Here is a 25,041-nt window from a genome sequence, read left to right as displayed (position 1 = left end):
TCACCGCACCGAACCACCGTAATCTGTGGTGCCACAAGCCACGTTATTAATTTTAATTAGTTAGAAAAATGCGAGGTTGACACAATTTGCCAGCCTAGGTGTCACACCGAATGACCAGCTCTCACGAGTTCTTGTTGTTGTTACTTAAATGTCCAGTTATCCACCTGATTTCACTCAGCCCTACAATAGACCTCATGCCTCCTGCACAGCAGATTTTTGCACTGTATGACGCAGGTTTATGCACATTTTTTAAAGCTGTTGGGAGAATCTTGATAATGGTACACATGCTATACTCGGTTACAACTCAAGAACGGCACCACCTCATGTAGTGCATCACTCCGCCAAAGTGCCGGACCCGTGACGTCAGTGCGCGCACGTTTTGAAAGGGGTTTGCTATGAATGCGTGATATCGTCTGCCTTGTCTCGCGCAGTTTGTTTGTGGTCACTGGAGTCGTTTATAAGCATATTAAGTCCAAAAAATCACGGGAACGGCTCACACCATGTTCAAAATATTCCCAGTAACACCCTACTTGCGCCGCGCGGAGAAACATCCAGCTACGGCGATAAGGCACAGCGGCAACTTCCGGTGCCGATCTTAAGTTGTCACCGAGTATAGCATGCGATTTTAAATTCAACGAATGTGCCTTAGCGAACTGTAGCAGTTTGCTCTGAGTGGCCTAATAACAGGGCATCCTGGCAGCACTCAGCAGATCAATCTTTGTAATGCAATAAAACAAAATAAGCCTTGTGCCTGCAGTGAAGCACATTGTTGGGCAAGCTGGTGCATACCTGCTCTCAAAATTAGAGCACGATAAACACGACACAGACGGGAGCGTGTGTCCCGTCATGCTCCTTCTGTGTTGTTGTGTTTATTGCACTCTAATTTTTAGAACAGGCCTTGCGCCATCCACTCCAAACATATATACAATTAATACGACAGGCAGCGTTCACTGTACATAGGGCCCAATAAGAAACATCTAGGGTTTGTTGGCATTACAGCACTTCAAGGATGGACAGAGCACATTACTGCATAATGTTGCCTTCCTCAGCATTGTATTCCTAGATATATACTACTCTCTCCATTACCGATACATGCTACAGTGAAATAAAAGGGGACTGAAACCTTGAGAACGTTAAGGGGCCAAGAAGACAAAATAGAAGTTTAGTACATTCATAAGATTGCCTTGTTGGAATAATACTCACACCACATTTAATGCAAACTTCGTTCAAATGAGGAAAACAGAGAATAGGCGAGCAACTCATCAGCTACTTCCCCACTCTAAAGTTACGATACATTACAGTCCACTAGTGAAATTGGCTAGGCCGACAAAATTAAACGCAACTTAAACAGGAATTATGAACTTGCAAAACAAACTAAATGCACTTAAAATTTAGTGCACATTGTTTTTACAGCAGCGAGAATGATGGGGGTAAATAATCAAACACGTAATCGTACATGCGCTGCGTCTGTAACTCACCGTCCTGCAGACATAGCACCAGCCAATTGGCATGAGCGACATGGCCACTTACGCGACTCTGTTGAGTCATACCTGATGTTTCACAAAACGATAACTATGAGCCGAAACAAGATAAGCATGTTCAGGTTCAATCAGAAATAGACTGAGCATGGAAGCAGTGGCCGGCCCAGCTAAGGCCTCAGCCGCACTTGAGGGCTAAGGCACAGTTAAGGCGGAGTGGCCTCTCTGCACCACTTAGGAAGGCCGACAGTCACCAAGCATGCTTGGAAATTCCTCGTGCGGTTCCTGTTGGATTGCATCATTTGGACACTGCATGGAGTCATCCTACTAAATCTCCATGCTAGGCACCTCCCTGTAATACATCATTGCTGACGTCAAAAAACACGCGATGTGGTGGGAGAATTAAAATTTCGGATCTAGTAATCGTTAAATTTCTCACCAAATAAAGAACCACTTGCTGCAGGACAAGCACTGGCCGTACCATAAAGCACCAAATCTCTCTTAAATAAAACAAAGTTCGGTGTTGTTTTTATTGCCCCTTTGTGTAAAGCCCACATTACGCTGAAATCAAAGAAATGAACCTTGCAGAGCCCAAGCATCAGTTTGAATTCCAAAAGTTCAAATGACGAAGTTTCAACCCCTGTGAGCAACATTGCGGCACTTTGTGAAGCAAGCAGTGCTCTTTATCAAGAGTCAATGCCTTTTTTTTTTTTTTTGTGGTGTTCAGTGCAATACAAGACAGAAAAATATCAGCAGTGAAGTTCTCATTTTCAAGCAGTGCACCTTGCAGAGTTTTTCCAGCGCCTAACGCAAGATTCTGTACAAAAATTTGCCATGGTTGAACACAGTTCAACAATTTTCGGATTTTGCGATGAGAGCGTGCAGTGAACACGCACACAACTGCAATGCAAGATAAAACACAAACGCTTCTAGGCGTAGTCCCCACTCTAGGTGTCTGCAGAAAATTTGTATGCAGGCAATGCTGCCTTGTCATTTTCTGATGGCACATGCCTTACTCTTTCCCCCGATCACCCTCCCCCACATGCCTCTCCTTGGAACAACCGAGCGATTAGACGCCTTAACTGTGCAACCGCACGAGCTGCAGGCTTGACCTTGGCTGAGCTTGAAAGTCAGATTGACGCTATGAGGAAGGAGCAGTTTTCTGGGTTTGAACCACAGTGATAGAGCTTTTGCTCTAAAAGAGCATAGTGCCGAGGAGAGTGAGAAAAATTTCATTAATAATTATGATGCTCCCTAATACGAAATTTGAGCGAAGCTTTTTATATGTTCTTTTTTTTTATTCTGCGATATACTGCGGCAAAGAATTTGGGAGAGACGTGTGTACGTACAGTTACAGGCCACTCTTTTGTCGTATTATTACTTTTGTTTATTCCTATTATTTTGTATTACCAGAACACTGTGAGTAGCATAGCTGCCATGGGCAGAGTGTTCCGTGGCACACTGCGAACTCAGTGGAATGTAGCACAAATGCCTCACTATAATTCCCCTCTATAATGCCATTGGCCCTGAGAGTATTACTAATAAATAGGGGTGTGCGAATATCAAATTTTCCGAATACGAATCGAATACAAATATCCATCTTCGAATATCGAATCGAATATCGAATAATTAAGGGGGGACGCGTCTATATAGGCTTCGGAAAAATGACCAAGAACTCGCTTTTTGAGATCCACATATTCGGCTTCTATGTTTTCTAATCTTTGAGTTTGCAATGTTTTTCCAGCAAAACCCGTCACGAAATGGCATAAGAACAATACTTTTACCATCCGCGGTGACAAAATATCAGCGCGAAACAGCTAAAAAACGGCAATTTTCGGAGTGCTGTATCTCCGCAACGGTGCCACTGTGCGGGGCCATTTTGGTACCATTAGATCGGCTGAGATCCTCTTTCCTGTTCAAGCGGGCTCTGTTATCTTCGTTCTTTCACACACGCACGAACGGCAGAAAAAGGACGAAGCACAAAGGAAGCCAAAAAAATTACACCATCTTCCCGTGGGGAACCCTGATGAGGATGCTAAGCATCGTGGCGGTTCCGTGTGGTTCCATTGTGTTGCCGTTATGTTGAGTGATCTGGTTTTTATTAGCGCCAGAGGGAATTCCGCGTCCGGGTCCACACCGGTGGCAAAGGCACGCAAGTTCTGTTGTGTTACGGTGAGTAGGCGGTGGTTCTCGAGGCGCCGAAACTCGTCCATCATGTTCTTGTCGATGTTGTCTCTGTGGTAGAATCGGTAGTCTCCGTCAGCTTTGGTGAGGTAAAGGTTGTTGACATTGGTGCACCGGCTGAGAGCAATGTACACGCCCTCCTCTTCGCAGCTTTGTCTTCTCGTTCTTCTTCTTCTTCGGCGGTTCCCCTACGGGAAGATGACAACGGTGGTTGAACGCGAACCTATCTCGTGATGGATTCTTTGGTTGGCCAATCCCTAGGGGCATCCTGCCACAATCAGCATCAGAGGCGCTGCGGACGGGGCTGGTTGAGCTGCAAGGCGCGTGGCGCTTCCCGCCACAGCTTTCCCACGGGAAATTCAGCATCCCCCTCTAAAGTTTTCAGTTCGTCGTTTCCGTTGACGTTCAGCTTCGCGTGCCTTCGTTGTATCAGTAGCTTCTTGACGTAGTTTGAATGAGTCAAGGACATAAGGCGCATTTGTAGCACTTGCTCCTGTCCCGGATTTGTAGCGTAGTGGGAAGAGCACCGCGTACCTCCCGTTGCGGCCAGAGAGTCGTGGGATCGAAACCGGGCGCCGCTAACTATTTCTTTTTTTTATAGTGTAGTATCGTGGAGCTGTGGGTGTAAGGAGGAGAGTTGCGCATGCGCAGTGAGCGTGTGGACGGCGCCGCCATCAACGACGCAGGACCAGGCGAGCCTAAGAAATGCTCCGCATTTAAAATAGATACTGAAGCGCGATTCGCTCTCCGATCGGCACGCGCTGAGACGGCCCTCCTCATTGGGTGTAGGTGCGGCAACACAAGAAGAAGGCCGCCTGAACTGCGCAGTGCGCGTTTCGGAGTTCATTTTCGCTGCTTCGCTTGGCAAAGGTTCTGTTCAGTCATTTATATGCTGTGGTATTCAACACGGACGTTATCGGGATGGAAATGCCTGAGATCACGAGCCTGATTATGGGAAGTTGCGTGGCTCGAAAGGCGAAGGTCATCGATTGCTTCGTGGTGAGCGTGATTTTACCCTGGACAGTGAAACACGGTGTGCGCGCTTGTGATAGCGGTTCGCAAAGTGACCTTTAAGTCTAATTTGCGTTTTTTAGTTATTGCTTAGTTGCGTTGCTCATTTGCGTTGCGTTGCTTAGTTATTGCTATGTTTGATAGTAGGCTCGCTAGCTTTGAGAAGGAAACGGCCGACGCGTCAAAGGTACCGGGCGCACGGCATAGCTGCATGCTGCGCGTCAGAGCATCTCCTGGCTGGGCAACCGGTAACGATTGAACGCCAGTAGTTGTAATTAATGCCTGTTACGTTAGATTTAAGCCTAAGAGCGACCTCACGAGCCGGCCGCCATCTTGCATTGCCGCAACGACGCCCAATCAGGAGGGCCGTTTCAACGCGCGCCGACTGGAAGGCCAACCGCGCTTCAGCATCTATTTCTCGCTTCATTTGTCCGTCTTTCTTTTTCTGCCGTTCGTGTGTTTGTAAATCAACGAAGATAAAAGAGACGTCTAGGACAGGAGAGAGGATCGCTCGGCCGGTTCAATGGTTCCAAAATGGCCTCGCCCGGTGGCACCGTTGCGGAGATACAGTGCTCCGAAAATCGCAGTTTTTTCGGTCTTTTGCGCTGACATTTTGTCACCGCGGCTCCCAAAAGTATTTTTATGCCATCTTGCGGCGGTTTTCGGTGGAAAAACTTTGCAAATGCACAGGATAGAAAACATGGAAACGGAATATGTGGCTTTAAAAAAGACAATGTTTTGTCATTTTACCGAAAGCTAAAAGCCGCCCCCCCCCCCTTCCCCCCGTAAACTAATCGATCCAAATTTTCGATAACTGCTGATTATTCGAACCCTTTCGATTATTCGAAATGTTTCGAATACATAGTTCTCGAAGCGAATACGAATATAAAATATTTATTATTCGAGTAATATTCGAAATTTTCGAATATTCGCACACCCCTACTAATAAATAAATAAATAAATAAATAAATAAATAAATAAATAAATAATTGGGAGACTGCAGGAGGGAATACACGCGTCATATGTGGGTGTGTTTCACAGCGGTCACTGCAGGCCTGGCACCACTCCTCTTGCGCGGCAATCTGCTTTCCTCCTCACTGTTTGGTCCCGCTGCCTCCTCCGCATTCCTCTTTGGGCTCTCTTCGCTACCACCACCATTCGTTCCCCGCTGTGCTCCACATTCACTCTTTCTCATCCTCCTTTCTGCCTGCCTCCTGTTCGCTCGGTCATGACACAGCTAACAGTCGGAACGAAGGCTGAACTTGAAAAAATTCTGTGAACATCCTTTGCTTCCTGCTTGCTCTCGCAGTTTACGAAGAGCTCCATTCCCTGAAAGTTAAGGCCATTTCATTTGTTTCTCACCCTGACCAAGCCATAATGATTAAGCAACACATGCTGTGGAGGTCATTTAAATCTTTCTAATTAGGATGCGGCACTTTCGAACATTTAGCAGTATGTCTGGGGACAGGTTTAAAGTCCGTATACAGGAAGCACCACGAATATGGCTGACCTCATTCACGCAAGCACCCCATAGTAGCACTTCATGCTGTGAATGTCCCCAATCATTTTGTTAATTTTTAGCCATGCCATTATCTAAGCTGAAAAAAAAAAAAAAAAAAAGGGAAGCGGGGGAGGGGGGCAATAGACACCGCAGATAGTGTTCATAGGCCCTTGCTGCTGCGAGGCACGAGATAGCAGGGCCTGCATCCTACCTTGGGGTTTCTCAGGAACCCCAGGTTGTGCTGCACGTCACACCCCACAAGGTTACGGTTGCTCCGCACGGTGGTTACAAACATGACCAGCCGCTCCTGGCCCTGGAATTCCTCTGTAGAGCCAACGAACACGTCAGTGTGGCCTCGTTTGTCCAGCAGGCTGCGCAGTTTCAGGACCTGCACAGAGAGGGCCATGTTTATTACGCACACGCCACTCTGCCAAACGAAGTAGATCAGCCAACCCATGACGATGAACCAAACAGTGATGCCAATAAAAGTAGCTCTTGCTAGGGCCTCTTGTGTAAGTTCCCTTACATGACACTGTCAGAGCAGAGGATGAATCACTGAATCAGAGTAAAATGGCAAATACAGTCAAACCCGTTTATAGCGAACTGCAATATGCACCACGATTAGTTCGATATATCCAATAGTTCGATATAGCCGAACCCGCCTATAACAAGCTTATTGTTACGAGTTTGCAATCCGCGCGAGCCCCCCGCTCCCGCCACAACTCCGCCATCCGCGTATGCAGAAACGAACACAGTACAGTAGCCATTACGATACCAAAATAATCTATCTATTGCAAGTAATAAAGCTACTTTCCGCCTTAACTGCCCACGTTGCAAAAAAAAAGGTGATTTTTGTTTTCACTTTCCTTTTGGCGGCTTCAACTAGCATAGCATTCTCTACACGAAACATTGTTTGCACCAGTTCGAGTCCGCGTCCTCAAAAATCTAAGAAGCATTGGTGGAGCACATCGACTGCCGAAAGCGCTTCATTATAAGCGTCGGACGGATTTCAGTCGAGACATCATCGAAAATGTTGGCGAGCTCTTCCCACAGTTCACCGATGCTGCTGTCTTGGTCCGGACTCGCTGACTGGGCGGGTTCAGTCGCGACTCCCGCGCATCGGAAATTGCTACGGAAAGAATTGGGCGTCACGTCGCTCCGTGCTAGGCGCTATGTCTCAGTCACGGCTCTTGCTCCGTGGTCGCGGCCAATCCACATCTCAATCGCGCTCCGAGATCATGCATTTCGGCGGCCATTCTAGGCGCCCAGAGTTCGATATATCGGATGTGAACTTCGTTATAAGGAATATGTTTCCCATGTATTTCTGTAACTGAATTATTTTTGTTCGATATACAGCATAATTCGCTCTATCCGGGTTCGTTATAGCCGGGTTTGACTGTAGAAGGAAGGAGGGAGGGGGGGGAGACAAAGACAGGAGAAGAGAGAGTATACTTGTACGGCTATTTATTTTTGTGTCTGTGTGAAATTAAGGAGCAATCGACCACTCTCAGATCAGAAACACTATAGCTTGCACCCATGAGAAGCTTGTCTGGATAAGCCTTAGCTTCTGCACTGAACACAAATCACACCTCAAACATGTGAGCTCATGTTCAGCTGCGCGAAATATTCAGGTTTCTTACAGAGGCTAAAAATTTGTGGACGACTTGGCATGCCACACTATGGAGCACCCAGAACACCACCTGGTAAACGGGCCAGCCAACTGCAACATCCGGCACTAGGTGAATTAGGAATTCGTTTGGCATCAAACTTTGTTTCCATGTGCGGTCATTTTTAGGATACATGCATTTCTGCATGCACTGCTTCACACCTGTCACTTCTACCCTACTGTTCCCCACATTCACAGCCTCTTCTCCACACACTGCTCCCATGTGCTCTTCATTTTCAGTCTGCCCACCATCGCAAAAGTTCAACACAACATCATGTAGTTACCGCGCATGAGTGCCAAGTTTTTTTTTGTGGAGGGAGTCATCAGCAAAACGATATTTCTGACAGCGCCAAAAAGGTCAATAACACTACCAGGAGCCCCATATTTTCACTCATTCTCCCTCAAAGTGCCCAAATGTTGCACCAAACACGAGTACCTCACATGAAAAATGTCATTCTAGCTCAAATTCACAACATTCTTTATGTAAGACTGGTCACTTGATTCCTGGGATCAACTGGCGTTTTATGCATGACTGGTCATTCTGGACTGGAATTGACCATTTCAGTGTTCTACACTTAAAAAGTCAACCATAATGCCATAATGCACGTAAAGTAGGTTACTACACTCTTTTATTCCTGGAGCAACGAGTGAATTTTTCATCACCTTTCTCCAGTCGCTCATTATTGTGCTGAGTTTTTAAGCATTTAAAACATTGTTGTAACAAAGTGAGCATTTTCTACACATGCAACCCTGGTTTTCACAAACTGCATACGATTTCTAGTTTTGTATTCACAACTTGCTCACTGAATTCGCCTTTTCATTTGAAGTACTATTTATCAGTTCAAAAATTTGGTGAAGCAAAAAAATGCCTTGAGATTTAAAAGTGGTTCTATTTAATGACCAAAAATTGTTAAAAGTAAAACAATTTTTTTTTTTGCAAAGGCTTACTGAAAGGACAAGTCAAATTGAAAGCTCAAAAGTAAAAGTATTTGTCACCTGCCTGAATCAAGATAAAAGGAGAACAGTTAAAGAGTGCTGTTATTAATCTGTGCCTAATAATTTTACCTGTGCCTGTTTGTGCCTGCGACAAATTGCCTCATTTCGTTGCCAAAAGTAGGCACAACTACTCTGGCCATAATGAGACTTCTGATTAGGAGTGAATGAATGAAGTCTTTATTGTAAAATGGAGATATATTTGAAATTCGTTATACTGGAAATTCGTAATGCATATTTTTATAGAGCACAATTTTGGTAAACAGAAAGCGCATTTGCAGAACTGCTGGCTACATTTTTGTAGCTATTCTGCTGCAGCTATTTTTGGGCGAAAAAGGACCTAGATTGGGTGTTCTTTGCTTAAAGGCCATCTGCAACTTTGGGCATGGGGTCTGAAGAACCTGAAGAACTTGGTGCAAACTTTAGTTGGGCACGCCAAGTCCCACGCGGTGAAAACAATGATCCTAGGAGGAGACAGCGCGGTTAGCACAAATATATAAAGAATATCAAGCTTGAAAAAAAAATGTCATTTCGGCAATACCCAGCTATCGCAGCGGACAGCTCTTTCTTTCTGTCTCGACCAAGTGCCCCATTTTCTCATCCTTGGCTAAAGCACCCCAGATATTTTGGAATAAGGCAAAATAGAGCCCACCTGCTTGCGGTACGGCGACACAATGCCAATGTCGCACTCATTGACTCTCCTGTGCAGACCATTTTTGCCATCCAGGAGCGAGACTACGTAGCCAAGGACTATCCTGATCTCGTCCGGGTTGAAGTAGGAGGGGTTGTTGCACTCGCGCTCATCCTTTCCGAGAACACCGTGAAAGAGCAGCGGCACACCCTTCTGGGGCAGTTCCTCCCACCGCAGCATGCTGTGAGAGATCATCTCGTTTGCCGAGGCCTGCAGCAACAGGAGATGAACTCTGGCAAACTGCAGGTCACATAAGCCAGAAACCCAGGCCAGAAATTGTCTTGAACTATCACCTGTAGCTCGGAGCTGTAGAACATCTCATTCGGGACTTTCAAAATGTCGGGATGACTTCTGAAGTTCCGGAGCAGTTTTGTTGTCATGTGTGTGTTCGCCTGGCCACTCCGCTGGTATGGAGGCATCGTAATAAGTCGCTCAAGTAGCGACACTCCTGCACGAGCCCAATAACAACAGAGCTTGTTGGCGTGGCATCACGAGCCTTCAGCAAGTAGGGTAGAACATGCAAACCTTAAAGTCCCAACCAAAAATGAGTTTTCTCCTCTAAGTTTTCACCATGACATACATACACAGATACCAGATTGGTTTAAAGCACATCAGTGCAGCTATAACAAAAACTTTTGAATATGAAGTAAAAACACACAGGAAGTCACATCGAGGTCTTATCCTGCTGGCAAGTTTTCGATATGCAATTCACATTAAACAGGCATATTAACTCAGGAATTTTCACGGTTCTCAATATTAACACCAATTTAACACTGATGAAGAGCTTGAGTGTGTAAGATACACTGTCCTAGCAATGGCGACCTCGCTTTGAAGCCACCTTTACCTAGGTTGTACGAGAGGCACAGCCGATTTCGAATGACTGGCCCCAGCTGCATGGGGTCTCCGGCCAAGATGACGTGGCCCCCTGGGCCCTCCTGGTCAGGCTTCCAAGGACTCAGCAAACCCACCAAAGGGATCAGGGCCTCCGGCTCCAACGAATGACCAGCCTCATCCACAATGACGTGCGTGAAGCAGTTGATAGGAAAGCCAGCCGACACCAATCTGTAGGGGATTTGTGCACAATTACAGGCGCACCTTCACAGTGCCATGACAAGCCACCAGGAGAGGGACATACTTTGCTGACGTTACTAGGGTGGTCACAATGACCTTGTACATCTTGTAATCGGATGCATTGTAGTGGCGAAATTCTCCTCTGCCCGCAATGTAATTGCTGCATCTCTGGGGAAACGAAGACAGCACAAACTAAGGGTCTTGCCAGCCCCTCAACATGCAATGCAAATTCAGATATGTGAACAACACAAAAACAGCGTCACCTACTGTTAACTTCTTGGACATTTTCTCAGGGAGAACAGAAGAAGAGTACAAGCGCAGTATCTTGGATGCCGTTAGGTGATCCACGAGCCGCTCAGCAAGCAAGTCACTGGCACTGTTTGACGGAGCAACCACCAGCAGGCGACTCGAGGGGATCAACGTGCATATCTGAAATTATACAGTTTCCCCCACAGTTTTTCAGAGAGAGAAAGAAAGCAGCAACATGTGAGACAAATTGACGAGCAGAACCGCTGGCCCACCTGCTTCATCGCTTCGACTAGGGTCACAGTCTTGCCTGTTCCAGGCGGGCCAAACAGGAGGTAAGGATACGGACGATGCAACCCCAGTAGCATGTCGGTCACAGCTTTGGACTGCTCCGCATTGTTGCTCACATCCTTGTTGAAAAAGCTGAAAGAAAGCCTCAAGTATAAGGCTGTCCTTCCATGCATATCCCCAGAATAAAAGTGGCAAGCCTCCTTACTTCAAAGCCGAAGGCTCGAGGGCAGCTTTTGACGGCGGAGAGCTTGTCGGAAGAACAAAACTCCACAGGCCTCGTTCCTGGCACATGGCCAGTGCTTGATGCATCAGCTTCAATGGCGTGCGGTTGAACGTGAAGCGGACATCGAATTTCATCCCGTTCATGTAGAGCTTATTGAACCTGCACACGTGAGGATAAGAGGCAACGATGGCTGTTACGGGCTGTGGTTTCAGTGAACTCGATCAAGCTGCAGTACGAGCACAAGAGAGCCCTCACTCCTGACTGAAGGTGACTGTTACGTGTGCTCCATTCACTTTCTGGACGATGCCTTCATACTCGGTCACCGTGGCAGCACGGCTCGCGCAGAAGCGCACATACAGGCTGACGCCTTTCATGACTGACGGGCGGCCTTCTGGGATGCCGGGCACCTGAAAGGAAGGGCACTCTCAATGCTGTGCTGCCGTTGTGGCACCACAGGGGCGTGCAGCAGGGCGCTCTCCTTCACCCATCACTCTGCTCTTAGCTGAAGAGAAAGATGGAGGCAACAATTAGGAATGTGTGTTATTTAAATGGTATACCCTTGAGCTGTATCTGAGTAGTAAAATAACTGCACACTGTATCGATTACACAGCAATACCCTGGCAGATGTAGGTATGTACCTCATTACAGTTATTGCCAGAAATTAGTTACGAGGGGTAGTACATGGTCTCAAGCAGCATTTGCTCAACAGGAATTGTCTTTCATTTTGCTATTCCCTCCTTTCTTTTTCTTCCAGCGGCCAATTTTGTATGTCTCGACGGCCTTTCGGAACTCATGATAATTGGATTAAAAATATTGGCATGATTGACACTATCAAAAAAATGAATTATTTGTTTTCTACAACATGAAGTTCCTTACTTAAAGTAATAGAAAGTCTTTTCTTGTTCACTAGAATTGTGAGCTAGCTATGGTACTGACTGCCCCAACAGGTTGCAATTCACGATGAAGCAGCATCTCAAAAGTGAGAGGAACACAACACAGCGCATGTTATAAAGTCTGCTCATGTGGTTCTGTCAAGCCTTGCGCTGCTTTCCCTTTTGATGTTCCATACACTATGCATTCTGCTAGTACTTGGAAAACAATTTATAATTATGAAACGTAAATGAAACTTGCATTAACGATATAGCCATGTTAGCAGTCAACTGCAGTATGATTTTTTTTTTTTTTTTTTCAAGATATCTACACCAGATTGAGGGCTACAGAGCTTTCACGAGAAAGTTAGCTTTGCCACAAAGCATATTCTGCCTACTTTTGTCTACAGATGGCTGATACAACTGAGCCCTTGGGGGGTACTGATATAGAGCTTCGATGTAAAAAAAAGTCATTTGGACAAATCATAATCTTGTGGCACAGTAACCCCTCATTTGTTCTGGTGTGATAACTAACATGCCACAGGCACCTCTTGCACATGCACAAGGAACAGCTGATTGATTGATTGTAGGGTTTAACGCGCCGACGCTACACAGGCGATGAGGCGCGCCGTAGTGGAGGGCTCCGGATTAATTTTGACCACCTGGGGATCTTTAACGTGCACCGAAATCTCGTACACACGGGCGTTTTTGCTTTTCGCCTCCATCAGAAAAGCGGCCACCGCGGCCGGGAATCGAACCCGCGTCCCTGGACTCAGCAGTGCAACGCCTTAGCCACTGAGCCACCGCGGCGGGTGCACAAGGAACAGCTGCCTTGCTCTGGATTATAGTTGATTTTGGCAAGAGTAGACATGCTTCGTGCACAGTTTGGAACACGATGGTCCAGAGTTCAGGCCCAAACCAAGACAAATCTGTATTTTTTAGCCATGTAAATTTAGAAGCGTCCTGAAATACCCTATGCCAATACACGGATGCACATATAACCAAATAAAGCAATGTATCGGTAATCACCTCCTTCAAGAATTTTGTTGTGATAAGTATAAGCGGAGAGATTGTAAATAAAAAACCGCGCATTGTCGCCGCGGCGCAGTTCCTCCTCTTTGATCATTATTCTCGCTGTTGACGGCACGCGAGCGTTCCTTTCCATGATGCTTCGCTCCTCAGAGGTGGCGTCTCCACCCATGTCCAGTTTTGTGCTCTATTGACTGCACGCTGCGGTGGTTTCTATCAGTGGAAAGGCAAAAAGACAGTTTAAAGCGACAGAGAAGTCGTAAACATAAATGTGCCGGTTAGGAATGTTTTATCAGCCGCAAGGGGAGGATCATATGTTCGTTTTCATGCAGCGTGCGCACTGTGCATCCTCTAAACACTCTAGGCACACCTGCCAGCACACAACTTTTGGCTTGCACGTATGTACTAACCTCTGCAGTGAAGACCCCAGGTTTGCACTGATGGAAAGGCACACCAGTCATGTCGTACTTCCTAATGTCAGCCTTCATCTGAGTCTCTTCAAGGTGCAGAAGTGTGGTGAAAAACTTGTAGTAGTTGTGCTCAGACAATGGGGCACTGAGTTGTTGCCTGGAGAGAGAAACAGTGGCACCATGTAGGCAAGCTGTTATATCACAACGAAAGCTTTCATGAAATGATGTGAAACTCCATAGCAATAGCCATCCTTTATGGCTTGTCTAAAAAAGCTACCATATCTCCACGTGTTTTCCAAAACATCTTTGTCTGCTTACCTGCGTGGATTTTGCAAAAATCAACATTGCACATTCATTCTCGTATATACGGAATCATTCAGAGTGGCTGCTCAGCAGGGGTCTCAGCTGGAATCAAATTGTTTTGAACGGTAGTCAAAAAATGCAAATATCAAACAGTAGAATTTTCAGTTCAAAGAAATTTTCAGAGAAACACAAGCACGTTTCGTACACTTTCCAACCTAAGGTTAGCGGAAATGCAGTGCTTTAATTTATTTCAACCCAAATATTTCTTATACCTGTGTAAAGGTCCAGGTGCTTTTTGTTTTTTTTTACAATTCATATGCACGCAGAAAAGTTGCAAGCGGTGTGACTGATAAGTGGCACTGTGTCGTAGGCACCTTCAGCTCGTTGCTACTGGCCTCAAGGCACCATTTAACCAACCATTGCAAATTAAAAAATGTAGTGTGCAGGCATATCTGATGTGTGTGTGTGCACTAGGTGTGTGTGTGTGCACTAGGCTTTGAAAGAAAATGGTTTTAGACGTGCTAGCAGTTTTTACAAACGCAGTTAATACTTGTCAATTAGCGTTAAATCTAGCAGACCAGACTTACAAGGAATATTTCAGTTATGAATTATTTGTGAATTCTAACATTACGAATTAGAATTTGTGGGAAACCCAGAGTTCTGGCGCGTTCCCCATTCCTCGCCGCCCGCCGCCGAGGTGAGGGGGGAAGACTCCTTCTCTCCCCTCAGCTGCGTCTCTCCCACGGCGGCGCAGGCGCGTCGCGGCAGGGCGCAGCGGTCGCTCGTCACGTGACCGGCTCTTCGGGGCCCCGGTGGGCCGGTCTCGGTGCGCGGGACGAAGGAAGGGTCTCTTGGGTTCGAGCCAGCAACGAAGACAGACGTGAGTACCGGAGATCCGGCTTTCCCCTTCCTTTGCTTACCCCCTTTGCGCCTGCTTCCTGATCCTCGCCGGACGGCTGGGTCAGGACGAGCGAGGAGTCGACTACGTTATTGGTGGAGCGCCAATAAATGCAAGTTTGGCTGTTTCGTTGCGTCTTGTGTGTTCCTTGCTGCTCTCTGCCGCTACGCCGGTCGGCGGTCCGTGGCGGAGTTCAGACAAGCTAGCCTTGCAGCCGGAACCCTGGTCCCCACAAATTTCAAATAGACATATGCATGCAGTCATTATTGGATTCAAATTCTAAACTCAAATATTCACATATCTTTGATGTTCAGGCAAGAAAATTTGTATATTAAAATCGTTTTTTAGGAAACAGTATGGTGGTTTTGTTGGACGTTTATTTGTCACTGCATTGTGTAGTTTAGCTCGGATAATATTTCCATTTTACCATCTAGTGGAAATCTGCAGCCTTGTCTTAGTATTTCTAAAGCTCAAAACTGAAAATACGGTGCCTTTTGCAAATACCTTGCAAAGATTACTGTTATGAAGTAACATGTTTTCACTGTGATAAGCTATCTCAGACTCCTGATGCCTAACATTAACCCATCGCCAGGTAATATAATTGACTTTGTTTAGTGCAGGCATGATTCACAGGGGATACAAATGCCCTCAAATATTGTTGCGTGTGACCTAGCACACTTTCACACACATCAGCACAGACAACGTCCCCAAATCCTGCCAGGAAGAAGGTAAAAGGGAAACGGCACCTCTGAACACAGCTCTCTCCCAAGGTTCTAACCGAGCCGTAAAATGTCCTCGACTAAAGTCCACAATAGGAGGTATTCGTGTACAACTACATACCACTTAATACCTAAATGTTTCCTTGTATGGGAAGACTTTCTATTCCTGTCCATAAAACTACAATATAAAAATGCTCTAAAACATCTACATAGCCCAGCAAGACTATCAAAATTAACACGTTGCCAAGGGGGCTCAATTCTCCATCAAAGCACCAATGATAAGCAGCAAATGGACACCAATGACCAGTGCAGGAGTGTCTTTCAGCACAAACTGAAACGCCTCTCCACTTTGACACACAGGTGAAGCAACACATTTCAATCTAAAGGAGTACTTACAGTGTGTCGTCAAGCTGTGCCTGCTCCTCACTTGTAATGCCCCTCCATGGTTTCAGTCCATGCCTCTGGAATCTTGTGAACAGTGCGGGAGCCTCGTATTCTTCCAGAAGCGGACCCTTCGGTTGCTTCCTGAAATTCAGAGCATAGCAGAATTTATGAAATCTAATTAAATTTTGCTGGTTTAATGCGCCGAAGCTACACCTGGGCTACGAGGCATGCTTTAGTGGAGGGCCTAAGATTAATTTTGACCACCTGGGGATCTTTAACGTGCGCTGAAATCGGGACACACAAGCGCTTTTGTTCTTGCTGGCACAATTTATGAAAAGGCAGGCAGAACATATTGAGCAGGCAGGCTCAAACATATTACAAAAATACGGCCTCGATCGTCGCATCCCAAAAGCAGGTAGACCAGCAACACATAAGTACTAAAGCGAATTCAGCAATGTGCATCTGTTGATGCATTCTCCAGTTCAACTGGTATAATCTTCCATTTCACTACTTCTAGGAGTCTAGGATACCTAGAGCCTTGGCTTATTTCTGAGGCTCATAAGAAGAGAAAATGCCAGACATACTTCGTGGCCACGTTGGGAATGATGTGAATGTTTGCACTTTGGTTTGATGCCATCTCAGCCTATAAAGATGTCAATTCCTACATATATCAAGGTTAGTATTGGAATCTACATATGTGTAGGCACCATTTATGCAGGATGACCGCGATCACAATTTGTTAAAAAGAAGGGGCTGCCTCTGTGACGCCCACCACGGGGAGTGCTACTACTCACCCCAGCTGCCAGCTTAAAAAAGTAGTAAAAGTGGCAGTGGGTGCAAGCCCCCCTCTCCTGTTTCCATGCTCTCGACACAATCAAAAGTTCGGGGGCCAGTGGAGTTGGAGTGGAAGCAGCCGCACCCCTCCCGATGGTGCTTGTTGTCACCGCAGCCATCGCAGGCTACGCAAGTGCTACATCCGCATTATGGGCTGTCGTTCACTGCCCGACACAGGAAGGGCACACCAAAGCCTCAGCTACTGTTACACAAGTGACCGGTGGCTGCTGGCAGTGTAGTGCGGTATTTACTCGATTGTAACATGACCACGATTGCGATGCGAGGGGTGACTTTTGACGGCATCCAGAAAGAAATTTCGGTATATCAGTGTTCAGTTGTACCACGAGGGCTGACTTCAGGCAGCCAAATTTAGGAAAAAAACTCGGGTTACAATCGAGTAAATATGGTAAGGATGACGACACATCAGCAATGTTGCACTGCATCTCCATACTGACCACATACCAGCCAATCCCCTGCAGGCAGCGTCTGTGTAGGGTGCAGCTTAAAACGTGTATGCAGCACAATTCAGCCAACGTGATGTTCTCTGTCACCTTGGTGTGAATTATCTTTCCTTTTGAATGCAGGACACGGCCGAGGGAATGCAGCAAGTGGGCCACTGCAGTTTGGGAATTTTGCGGTCTGGACATTGTAGTTTTCGGAGCAGTGATCATTTTAGCCATATTTGGCACAGCTGAGCTTTCCACAACAGGCTTGAGTGCCATGGCCATAGTGCTGACAGCCAAAGCACTGCCTCAGGTTAGGAATATAGGCACGGACATGACAGCTAATAAAAGCTGTCTTCATTCTCTTGGGCAGGCTGGCACTGGCAAATGTCAGAATGATATTGCCAAGATGCTGCTCAATGCAAGGCGATGAAGAAGATATTCAGCACGATGCCGCTCACGAATGTCTTCTTCATCACGTTGCATTGGGCAGCATCGTGATAATTTGTAGGGTTTAGATTTCTTCCCCATCTCCTCTCATACAACACCGACTGAACCTTGGTCCTGCATTCCCTCAAGGAGGTTAGCACCTGTATCGTGCAGGAGTCCTTTTTCCTGAAATACCGCCTTGTATGGTGTCCAGCAAACAATGAGGAGAAACGGTCACAGTCTAGTCAGCAATGTTGTCTTGTTTCAGAAGTTTCTCACATTGGTTTCCCCCCACCCCCTTGACCTCCACAAGCTCACTAGACACAAGTTTTAAAGCGAAGCTTTACTATTTTCATCCAGCGATTTTGCGGCGGATGCGCAAAATGACCTTTTGACCGAAGACACACCCCCGGCGACACACCCCTCGAAGTGCATTGTGTAATTCACCAGACCCGCTGTCGGCGCTGCACACAAGGCTCCGTTTTAAATCTGCGGCGGCGGCCGCGACGGGAACTGGCGTTCAGCTGATTAGCAGCCGACCAACCCCGCAGCCTCTCATGCATGCGGCAGTGAGTTGTCTCGAGCAACGTGACTCGTCTCGCGCCTGGCGAAAAGGAACAATGCGTTCGCTGTGAATGAAGGCCGCGTTCGCCCGGCCTCCTTCTGTGAGCATTGCATGCACCCGAACGGCTCTGACACATGTTCGGCAAAACCACGAGCCAACCAGACTAAGCTAAGCTTTTTGCTTTGCGAATTCAAGGTTAGCTGAGCCAAACCGCAGCCTTTTTTTTTTGCTATTGTACTCTTTTCCTACCATGTTCTGTAAGCATTTGGTGATTAGGAAAACTGATTATTTGGCAAATCTTTTCTCATTTCATCAAGTGAATCACTAAATGCCTTTATAAAATCTTGGCTGGTTTCACAATCACAAGTACTTTGGTGCGGCCCCTTTTAGGAGGCCAATCATTAGGGTGAGGAAATTTTGAAATAGTCATACGACATGGGATCAAAGAGGGCATGTTAGATGATAGGTGATCAACTGTACTTAACCCATACAATCAGCAAGTTGTCAGAGCTCCCTGCCAGCTAAACGAGCAGGGAAACTACTATCTGGCGCTTCACCAATGTGCCGACAGCCACCATTCGAGATTTCTACTCTTCACCTTACAACTCCTTCCGTACATTGCCAGATACGTTTCACGTACTTTTGTACATTTCGTACCTTCCGTACGTTGCCAGATACGTTTCAAATGGTAACGAAACATATCCAGCAACAAATGGTAACTGAACATATACGAAATGTACGTTTCGAAGGGGAATCGTACCTTTTAGGCGTCACCAAATGGTGAGGGTTCAGTTGAATGGACCTTTTTCTAGCCGCTACTGGAAGAAGGTCCATTCAACTGAATCCTCACCATTTGGCCTTAGTTCCCGATGTCTGTTTCAATTTTGAGTACAGACTCCCAGAGCAGAGAGGGCGATCCTAGAGAGGGCACCGCGCTACTTTCCTATGGGAGGAGCGAGCTTAAGGGGCCATGCAGACAAAATACAAGTTTGTTTTATTCAAAAGATTTCATGTTTTATAGTGCCCCCAGCGCTTGTCCGGCAGCAAATGATGCTGTATTCACTGAGAAATTAATAAATTCAGGTTAAAATTTTGATTCTTTCGCCGAATCGTGTGTTTTTGTGACATCTGCAATGAAGTCATAACGGCACGTATTCAAACGAACTTCCATTGCGTCATTCAGCTCTTCAGCCTTGCTTGCCGTCAGTCCTCCCAGAAGGCGCAACCATACTCAGCCATGAGCCGTTGTCCGCCGTTGCTTTGTTTTTGACCGTATTTACACCTGGCTTTTTTTTTTTTATGGTAGAAATTGGGGTGTGCTCGATAAACAGGGTCACGTAAGACAACGTCGCTTACGCCAATCGGCCAGTGTCGTGTAAGACAACTCCAAAGCGGCAAACTACTGTGCAGCTAAAACAAGCATAGTGCACGCACTACCAACAGCAGTGCGCATTGGTACTTCTATGTTTACGTGTATTTTCGTAACTTCCGTTGTTTAGCGCACCTCCGCCAATCGCAGAGCTGTCTCATGTGACCTCATAGGTTCTGTTGCAGGAAATCAGCTAGTGGGTCGCATGGCCATTCTCTAGTTTCCTCATTAGTATATAGCTTATTTGAGCGAAGTGTGCATTAAAAGTGGTGTCAGTATGATTCTAACGACGCAACCTTACGAATGCACCAAACTTGTGTTTTGTCTGCATGGCCCCTTTAATTCCCTCAATAAAGACGTTACACACACAGTGAAGACAAAACTATAGTACTAATGGAGACAGAGGCAATAGGGCCGGTGCCACAGAACCTGCGCAGGTGGAACAAAATGCATCCGCACCTGAGCGATGTCCCAAGCCCCCCTCCCCCCCCCCCTACATACAAGCTCATACGGATTACCACAGCAAAGGTAATAAATTCAGATGCTAGCCACAGCCACACAAATCACCAAAGAAAACCCCCAACTAAGAAAGCGAAAACATTAGATTAAAGCGCCTAAAGGGGAAAAAGGCAGAGGGGGTAGGGCCACTCACCACTCGAGACGATCGGCAGGAACAGTGCGCTGGGCCTTGGGAAGCAGGGGCACAGGGAGCTGGTAGGAATAGGGCCCTTGGGGTTGCAGTACAGCGGCCTCATGAAGCTCCTCCTCACAGGAGACCTCCACAAAGCGGACAATCACAAAGGGTCTCTGCCCATGCTCGGGGTTGGTCTCGCGGAACTTGAACACCAAGCCAGCCCTTTTCACACCAGTTTCCCTGGCCACACAGGACACGTGGATGTCAAACGTGGCACCAGGAGTCAGCCGCACCTAGGGGGGAAGTTCAGAGGCGGAGCGTGAGCAGTGGCAAAAGGGCATCCCCATCCCAGCAAAATGCACAAAAGAATGCTCTGGAAAATACAACTTTGTTTTATTCGAAAGATTTGGAGTTTTATAGTGCACCCAGCACTTGTCTGGCAGCAAACAATGCTTTATTCACTGAGAAATTAATCAATTTAAGCCAATATTTTGATTCTACCGCTAAATAGTGTGTTTCTTGACGTCAGTGTAACATATCCAGGCCAGGTACTTAAGCGAACGTTTGTATGCTGACTAGGGCTGCAGCGAACAGTGAGACACCTTGTTTACCGTCAGTCCTCCTAGATGGTGCTACGATACTGTTCAGGACCGCTGTTCGCACTCGCTTTGTTTTTGACCGGATTTGTACCTTGCTAATTTTTGTTACAATTGATAGGAATCGTTTCGCGAAACACTGGGAATGCTCAACAAACAGAGTCACAGAATACAATGTCGCTTATGCCAGTTGGCCAGTGTAAGCTCAATTCACCGGACGGCTCTGCAGCTATTAGCGGCACCGTGCACCCAGTACACACTGGTGCTTCTATGTTTACATGTGCGATCGTAACTCCCATTGTTTACCCCACCATTCTTACTGCTATAAAAAGAATATGCATTAAATTTAAGTGCAAATGGTTCATTTCTGCAAACTTATAGGATCCACCTAATTTGCATTTGCTTTTGCCATCCTCAGCCAATCACACAGCTGCCCATAATACGTCATAGGTTCCAGTGCAGGAAATGAGCTGGTAGGTCAAATGGCCAGTCTCTGCTTTCATAATTATGTAGCTTATTTTAGTAAAGTTTGCATTAAAAGTGGTGTCAGTGTTATTCTAATGAGGCAATCTTTTGAACATACAAAACTTGCATTTTGTCTTCATGGCCCCCTTAAATATTTTTGGGGCAATTAAGCGTGATGGCAAAAGATTATGCTGCTGCTGCGCCCATGTTAGATTAGACTCAAGCATGCACCTTTGTTTTACTTCTCAAGTAAACAAGACACGGAACTTTGAAGACAATGATGAAGATACCACTTTTCACCCTATCCCATTTAGACCTTTTGTAGTTTAAGGCATGGGTTTTTTAAAAGTTGGCATTCTGTCAAGTAAAACACCTAAAAATGTGTCTTCATTTCTGACAAATTCTGTTTCCATCGACTGTGATGCACTGCTTCAGTTGGATGCCTCGTTGCTTCAAAAATAGTACCCAAGTGCTTTTGCCCACATTGAACCTAAATCCCCTTTACATTTGCCTATTCTGACACCTCATTTACACAAAGTTGGACCTGCATGTCCCAAATATCTTGGTTGCATGAATTAAAATTTTTCTGGACGTCGTTGGTATAAAGAGTATATGACCAAGAGCATGCATGGCTAGGCATTTTTCTGAGAATTTATGTGAAAAATACGAAAAACTAAGCACACCATCCTGAGGTAAAACATTAGTCTGTGTAAATATTTATGATAAAGCCACCTACATGAACCTGGCAAGCCCAATGGGTCAGTTTTAAATTATGTTTAGATTATTTTCGCAATTCCAAATAATTGCGCGGCCCCACATTGCATGGTATGCCTTGTCCAAGTAAAAAAAAAAACCTAAAATGCAGTATTATTTGTGGGCCAAACACATCTTGCACATCCAACTCAAAGACAACAAGGTTGTCGTTTTTGGAACGGCACACCCGAAAGCCTATACGAAAGATGCAATTCAAAGAAGTACGGTAGGCACCTATTAAACATTTTTTCCAACAGCTTACACAAGCAGCCTGTAAGGGCCATTGGTCAACAGATGCTAGCTAAGCAGGGGTACCTTCCTTGTTTTGGTACAGGAGAACAACGATTGCCTCGTTCTACGAATTTAGGCAGTCCCGCATGCTACATCAGGTAAAATACGTAAAGGATCGATAGTTTCAAGTGTGGCTGTGTAGGTGCTTAATCAGCTGATATGTTCTTATGTATGCACCTTGATATGCTTTTTAATGCTTGGAATGTGCAACATTAAGTTCTTGCGTCACTGAAGGTTGTTAAATTTCGCTTGGTGTTTTCTTGCTATGTTACGTTCAGCAATATTTTCGTACTGAAGAAATTTTGTTTTGTACTCCACAGCCCTGGAGTTGAGTTCAAAATACTGCTTGAGGGCATTTGCCTAATCCCCCAGTGTACCACCTGTCATGATGAAAGTGGGAGAGTGTTTGTATTTTACCCGTGGAGTATATGCCTTTTGTTTCCATGCATGTGTGCCTGTAAATTACTATATAAAAGTAAGGAACTTTCTACTAATTTACATTTTCATGGCGGCATGTAAATTGTCTATTTTTCCCTTTCATTCGTTTAAAAGCTATAAAGTTAACCTTTATTAAATGCACTCATCCACTGAGCTACAGCTGCAGCTACACCTTAATTTAGAAGCTCCACCTGTGTATGAGACACTAAATCTTTTCCCGAGACAACTGCCTGCAAGCAGTTGGAGTCCAGTGGGGTGTTACAATGACAGACGATTCAGCCAACAAGCTATGACTTTTTTTTTTCTTTTTTTTATCAAAATTCCCCAACAACATCACAAAACGCAAGTTTCCTAGCACCACAGTCTGCATTAAAAACCACTTCAATGCGTTGGGCCAGAAGAACTGCCGACTTTCTCGTCACTGGGCTGTGTTCTGCAGAATCCAACACAAGAAACTAGTAGTAGAAATGATCTGCTTTTTAGCTGGTGCAGACCCTCTTTGGGCCCTGATCAATCGAGGGGGGTGGGGGTAATCCACAGTACAGAGCAGGGTAGGTATCCAATCAACAGAGGTTACCCTGATACTCAGCAAAGTTGCGAGGCTTCCTGCCTGGTAGCCAGGCAAGAATTTAGCTGCGCAAAGCTTGGTTCGAGCTCTGACAGCCACCATTCCAGAGGTGGCATAACAGTACTTGCTGTTGGGCGAGTTGGTTCATGATTCTTCTAAAATTTAGCGCAAAAGATAGACACAGGACACATGAAAAACAGACAGAACTAGACAACAAAACGCAAGCCTTGCCCGTACTTCACGTGCCCCATGTGTGTTTGTTACACACAATTTTAAAAGGAAATGCTCCGTATGTGGTTTCTAAGCCTTCACCTCTGAAGACATCGCCACTGTTGAACACAGCTTATGTACGGGGGCTCGGGGTCTACAGTGCCGCCAGTCCCTGTCACCAAGATTGCTCTGGTGCCCCATGCGGAGAAAACCCTGAGTCGATGATAGGTGTTCAACTCTACTGCTAATATTTATGGCATTGCGAGTTGGATCCTTTAATTAAGTTTTGAACTCCTAGGTCATCAGTCTGTAGGTTTGTTTTAGTCTGTAGGTTTAGTCTGTGGATTAGTCTGTAGGTTTGTTCATTGACATAAGACAACTAGTGAAAAACAAAAGCTACACCACCGGAATAAAAAGCACACCCAACACTGTCTTTTCTAGAAAGCCATGTAGTGTCTAAGCTGGATAAGTGTTCAGGTGTGTTTTGTGTAGGCATAATATACTAGGCAGGCAATGTGTGAGGATTTCATATACATTGTCCTAGTTTCTTAATCAGGCCCCTACAACTCCGTCAGATAACATTCTGGTTCATTATTTGAACTTTAGGAAAGAAATATGATTTAGTAAGGTGATCGATTGGCCTAGTTCGTTTCTGTGCGATGTTTGTGTGATTGTTTCCCAATTGGTGCGGTGACCCCGGGAGCTGGCTTGGCATGCTCAAAGGTTGGACACCGATCCCTGGGTGCCTGCGGTAGCAGTGGGAATGTCCACATCACCATCAGAGCTCCCCAGGGTTGACTGTGGATTGGGCTCCTTAGGGCATGTGCACGAAGGATGGCTGCTTGTCCTGGCTGCGGGAGCTGGGGGTTTTACCTGATGTGAAGGCGTTTTGGGTGCTCGGATGACCATGGGGCCAACAACCACCGTTCCAGGTCTTTGCATTTCACCTTAAAACTTTTTGCCACAGTCAACCACAACTTAAGGATGGGGGCCCGGGGTCTGTGGTGTCACCATTCGCAGTCATCAAAATTGCTCAAGGTGTCCCTCGTGGAGTCCACAACGTCCGCTTTCTCAAAAAGTTACTTTTCACTTGATACAGACTGTAGTAAAATCATCTAACAGGTGCAAATAAGCAACTTCGTTGAGGTTCCCCTGTACAGCACTTCATTAAAAATGCCAATAAACAACATAACCGTTTTTCCTGTGACATATTTTGTCCCTAACCTGCCACAGGGTTCTACAACTTTAGGGCAGAGAAAAACACATCACACACAAAAAAAATGCCCAGATGACAAAAAAGGACTTCGTCTATCGAAAAATAACCGGTAAGAGTTCATCAACAGAATTAAATCTTGCAAGACTTTACAAAGAGCGAGGAAGCAGTTCAGACAAACAGACACGTTGAAGTTCTGACAGAAGAGCTGCAAGGACAATTAGTTAGCGTTGTACCAACAAATAGCGTTTTTGTGCTCCTGTTTT

At 45.9% G+C, this 25,041-nt stretch overlaps 1 protein-coding gene across 3 annotated transcripts in view; it reads right to left on the bottom strand.

The window, feature by feature from the left end:
- Window positions 1-25,041, bottom strand: part of LOC144154943 (putative helicase MOV-10) — a 42,351-nt gene that overhangs the window by 3,887 nt on the left and 13,423 nt on the right. For all 3 annotated transcript variants that reach the window (XM_077686088.1, XM_077686087.1, XM_077686089.1), the window contains 12 exons: window positions 20,260-20,534; window positions 15,980-16,108; window positions 13,664-13,820; window positions 11,611-11,762; window positions 11,338-11,514; window positions 11,117-11,264; window positions 10,863-11,024; window positions 10,660-10,763; window positions 10,369-10,586; window positions 9,818-9,972; window positions 9,486-9,734; window positions 6,386-6,562 (listed from right to left, as the gene is read on the bottom strand). In XM_077686088.1, coding sequence (XP_077542214.1) covers window positions 6,386-6,562; window positions 9,486-9,734; window positions 9,818-9,972; window positions 10,369-10,586; window positions 10,660-10,763; window positions 10,863-11,024; window positions 11,117-11,264; window positions 11,338-11,514; window positions 11,611-11,762; window positions 13,664-13,820; window positions 15,980-16,108; window positions 20,260-20,534 — 2,103 coding nt within the window. The remainder of the gene's footprint in view (window positions 1-6,385; window positions 6,563-9,485; window positions 9,735-9,817; window positions 9,973-10,368; window positions 10,587-10,659; window positions 10,764-10,862; window positions 11,025-11,116; window positions 11,265-11,337; window positions 11,515-11,610; window positions 11,763-13,663; window positions 13,821-15,979; window positions 16,109-20,259; window positions 20,535-25,041) is intronic.

The sequence above is a fragment of the Haemaphysalis longicornis genome, unplaced genomic scaffold, assembly GCF_048455015.1.
Source record: "Haemaphysalis longicornis isolate Haplotype H1 unplaced genomic scaffold, Haemaphysalis longicornis Haplotype H1 scaffold_1, whole genome shotgun sequence".
Taxonomy (NCBI): Eukaryota; Metazoa; Arthropoda; class Arachnida; order Ixodida; family Ixodidae; genus Haemaphysalis; species Haemaphysalis longicornis.
Note: the sequence above shows the minus strand (reverse complement) of the source record. Positions and strands in the feature narration are given on the sequence as shown.